The sequence below is a fragment of the Odocoileus virginianus genome, chromosome 24 (genome assembly GCF_023699985.2).
Source record: "Odocoileus virginianus isolate 20LAN1187 ecotype Illinois chromosome 24, Ovbor_1.2, whole genome shotgun sequence".
Taxonomy (NCBI): domain Eukaryota; kingdom Metazoa; phylum Chordata; class Mammalia; order Artiodactyla; family Cervidae; genus Odocoileus; species Odocoileus virginianus.
Genome location: NC_069697.1, coordinates 45,562,735 through 45,567,033, shown reverse-complemented (window position 1 = coordinate 45,567,033; position 4,299 = coordinate 45,562,735). Strand labels below are relative to the sequence as shown.

Genomic DNA, 4,299 nt, shown 5'->3' with positions numbered 1-4,299 from the left:
AACAGTTTTGGAAGTCCTAGCCACAGCAATCAGAAAAAAAAAGAAATAAAAGTAACTCAGACTGGAAAGGAAGAAGTAAACCTGCCATTGTTTGCAGATTACATGACACTATACACAGAAAATCCTAAAGACAACACCAGAAGGCTAGTGGAGCTCATCAACAAATTTTGTGAAGTTATAAGATACAAAACTGATATACATACTATTATACATAAATCTGTTGTATTTCTATAGACTAACAATGAACTATCAGGAAAGAATTAATAAAGTAGTCTCGTTTACCATCCCATCAAAAGGAATAAAATAGCTAGTCATAAACCTACTTAAAGAGGTAAAAGACCTATGCTCGGGAAACTATGAGACACTGATAACAGAAACTGAACACAGCACAAACAGCTGGGCAGATAGACCATGTTCTTAAATGGGAATAATTAATACTGTTAAAAATGGCCATGTTATCCAAGGCCATCTACAGACTCAGTGCAATCCCTGTCAAAATATTATACCAATGGCTTTTTCTTTTTTTTTTACAAAACTAGACTAATTTTGAAATTTGTATGAAAACACAAAACCTTGAGTAGCCAAAGCGATCTTGATTGAGAAAGGACAGAGTTGGAGGTGTCATGCTCCTTGACTTTAGACTATACTGTAATGCTACAGTACAAAATAGTATAGCATTAGCAGAAACACATACACATCAATCACTGTAACAGAACAGAGAGCCCAGAAATAAACCCATGCTCTTAGGGTCGATTAATCTATGACATAGGAGGCAAGAATATACAGTAGAGAAAAGACGATCTCTTCAATAAGTGGTGCTGGGAAAATTGGCCATCTATATGTAAAAGAATGAAACTAAAACATTTTTTAACACCATACACAAAAATAAACCCAAAATGATTTAAAAACTGAAATGTAAGACCAGATACTATTATAAAACTCTTAGAGGGCTTTTCCGGTAAGCGGCCTGAGCTGACCCCTAAAAATGGTGCGCTATTCACTCGACCCAGAAAACCCCACAAAATCATGCAAATCAAGAGGTTCAAATCCTCGTGTTCACTTTAAGAACACTAGTGAGGCCCTCGCCGTGAGGAGGAGGTGGAGGAGGAGGCGGCTCGGGGAGATCGAGCAGCGAGCTGGAGCGCGGAGCGTGAGTGAGGGAGCCTAGCCGCTTGCCCGCCCGCCCGCCGCCGCCGCTGCCTCTCCTCCGTAAGCAGGAGCCCGGGCCGGGGCCCGGCACGCCGCCCGCCCCCCACCACAGCCCCTCCCTCGTCGTCAGGCCGCGAGGGCAGCGCGCGCGAGCCCAGGGGGAGGGACAGCGAGCGAGCGAAAGAGCGCCGGGAGGAGGCGGCCGGACCGAGCGGGCGCCCGCGCGTGTGGCGTGAGGGGAAGCCGCTGCCCGCCCCCCCCTTCGCCTTCCCTTCTCTCCCCCTCCCCGCTCCCCCCCCGACCGCGGAGCAGCACCATGTCGGCGCCGGCGGCCAAAGTCAGTAAAAAGGAGCTCAACTCCAACCACGACGGGGCCGACGAGACCTCAGAAAAAGAACAGCAAGAAGCAATTGAACATATTGATGAAGTACAAAATGAAATAGACAGACTTAATGAACAAGCCAGTGAGGAGATTTTGAAAGTAGAACAGAAATATAACAAACTCCGCCAACCATTTTTTCAGAAGAGGTCAGAATTGATCGCCAAAATCCCCAATTTTTGGGTAACAACATTTGTTAACCATCCACAAGTGTCTGCACTGCTTGGGGAGGAGGATGAAGAGGCGCTGCATTATTTGACAAGAGTTGAAGTGACAGAATTTGAAGACATTAAATCAGGTTACAGAATAGATTTTTATTTTGATGAAAACCCTTACTTCGAAAATAAAATTCTCTCCAAAGAATTTCATCTGAATGAGAGTGGTGACCCATCTTCAAAGTCCACTGAAATCAAATGGAAATCTGGAAAGGATTTGACGAAACGATCAAGTCAAACACAGAATAAAGCCAGCAGGAAGAGACAGCATGAGGAACCAGAAAGCTTCTTCACCTGGTTTACTGATCATTCTGATGCAGGTGCAGATGAATTAGGAGAGGTCATCAAAGATGATATTTGGCCAAATCCGTTACAGTACTACTTGGTTCCTGACATGGATGATGAGGAAGGGGAAGGAGAAGAGGATGACGATGATGATGAAGAGGAGGAAGGATTGGAAGATATTGATGAAGAAGGGGATGAGGATGAAGGTGAAGAAGATGAAGATGATGATGAGGGGGAGGAAGGAGAGGAAGATGAAGGAGAAGATGACTAATGGAACACTGATGGATTCCAACCTTTTTTAATTTTCTCCAGTCCCTGGGAGCAAGTTGCAGTCTTTTTTTTTTTTTTTTTTTTTCCTCCTCTTGTGCTCAGTCGCCCTGTTTTTGAGGTCTCTTTTCTCCTTTATACCATGGTTCACAACTTATTTGGGGAGGGGGGAAATATCTTGAGCAGAATTCAGTGGGAAAAGAATCTCTACCCCTTTCTGTTTCAAATTCATTTTTATCCCTTCCTGTCTCAACAAAAACTATGGAATCAACACCACCATGCTCTGTGGGAAAAAAAGAAAAACCTTCTGCTCCCTTAGCTCTGCTGGAAGCTGGAGGGTGCTAGGCCCCTGTGTAGTAGTGCATAGAATTCTAGCTTTTTTCCTCCTTTCTCTGTATATTGGGCTCAGAGATTACACTGTGTCTCTATGTGAATATGGACAGTTAGCATTTACCAACATGTATCTGTCTACTTTTTCTTGTTTAAAAAAAGAAAAAAAAAACTTAAAAAAATGGGGTTATAGAAGGTCAGCAAAGGGTGGGTTTGAGATGTTGGGTGGGTTAAGTGGGCATTTTGACAACATGGCTTCTCCTTTGGCATGTTTAATTGTGATGTTTAACGGACATCCTTGCAGTTTAAGATGACACTTTTAAAATAAAATTCTCTCCTAATGATGACTTGAGCCCTGCCACTCGATGGGAGAATCAGCAGAACCTGTAGGATCTTATTTGCAATTGACATTCTCTATTGTAATTTTGTTCCTGTTTATTTTTAAATTTTTCTTTTTGTTTCACTGGAAAGGAAAGATGATGCTCAGTTTTAAACGTTAAAAGTGTACAAGTTGCTTTGTTACAATAAAACTAAATGTGTACACAAAAAAAAAAAAAAAAAAAAAAAAAAAAAAAAAAAAAGAACACTAGTGAGACTGCTCAGGCCATAAAGGGCATGCATATCCAAATAGCCACCAAGTATCTGAAGGATGTCACTTAAAAGAAGCAATGTGTGCCATTCCGTCGTTACAATGGTGGAGTTGGTAGGTGTGCACAGGCCAAACAGTGGGGCTGGATGCAGGGTCGGTGGCCCAAACAGAGTGCTGAATTTTTACTACACATGCTCAAAAATGCAGAGAGTAATGCTGAACTTAAGGGATTAGATGTAGATTCTCTGGTCATTGAGCACATCCAAGTGAAAAAAGCCCCCAAGATGCGGCACAGGACTTACAGAGCTCACAGTCAGATCAACGCCTACATGAGCTGTCCCTGCCACATTGAGATGATCCTACTGAAAAAGAACAGATTGTTCCTAAACCAGAAGAGGAGGTTGCACAGAAGAAAAAGATCCCAGAAGAAACTGAAGAAGCCAAAACTTATGACCCGGGAATAAATGCGGCAGAAAATAAATGCAAATAAAAGTAAAAGTGTTGGTTGTCTTAATTAGTAAATGTATTTCAAGTGTTAGCAACACACACACACACACAAAAACCTCTTAGAGGAAAACAGGTAGAACACCTTTTGACACAAATTGCAGCAATATCTTTTTGGTTCCACCTCCTAGAGTAATGAAAACAAAAACAAAAATAAGCAAACAGGACCCAATAAACCTAAGAGATTTTTTAAAATATTTATTTGGCTGCACTGGGTCATACTTGCTGCTTGTACAGTCTTCACTGCTGCATGTGAGATTTGCAGCATGTGGGATCTAGTTCCCTAACTAGGGATAGAAACACAGGCCCCTGTGTTGTGAGCACAGTCTTAGTCAATGGACAACCAGGGGTGTCCCAAACCTAAAACCTTTTTGCAAAGGAAACTGTAAACAAAATGAAAAGACAACCTACAGAATGGGAGAATATATTTGCAAATACTGTGACCAACAAATGAGTAATCTCCAAAATATACAAACAGCTTATGCAGTTCAATATCAAAAAACAAAAAACCTAATCAAAAAACAGGCAGAAGATCTACACAGGTATTTCTCCAAAGAAGACATATAGATGGCCAAAAAGCA

General features: G+C 41.9%; 1 protein-coding gene across 1 annotated transcript; it reads left to right on the top strand.

Annotated features, from left to right (window-relative positions):
- Window positions 1-1,083: 1,083 nt before the first annotated feature.
- LOC139030869 (protein SET-like) lies at window positions 1,084-3,209 on the top strand. The gene has a single exon (XM_070454663.1). The coding sequence runs from the start codon at window positions 1,466-1,468 to the stop codon at window positions 2,297-2,299; it is 834 nt and encodes a 277-aa protein (XP_070310764.1). The 5' UTR covers window positions 1,084-1,465; the 3' UTR covers window positions 2,300-3,209.
- Window positions 3,210-4,299: the final 1,090 nt, after the last annotated feature.

Coding starts and splice junctions, on each gene's coding strand:
- LOC139030869 (XM_070454663.1), top strand. CDS start 1,466: ATGTCGGCGCCGGCGGCCAAAGTCAGTAAAAAGGAGCTCAACTCCAAC.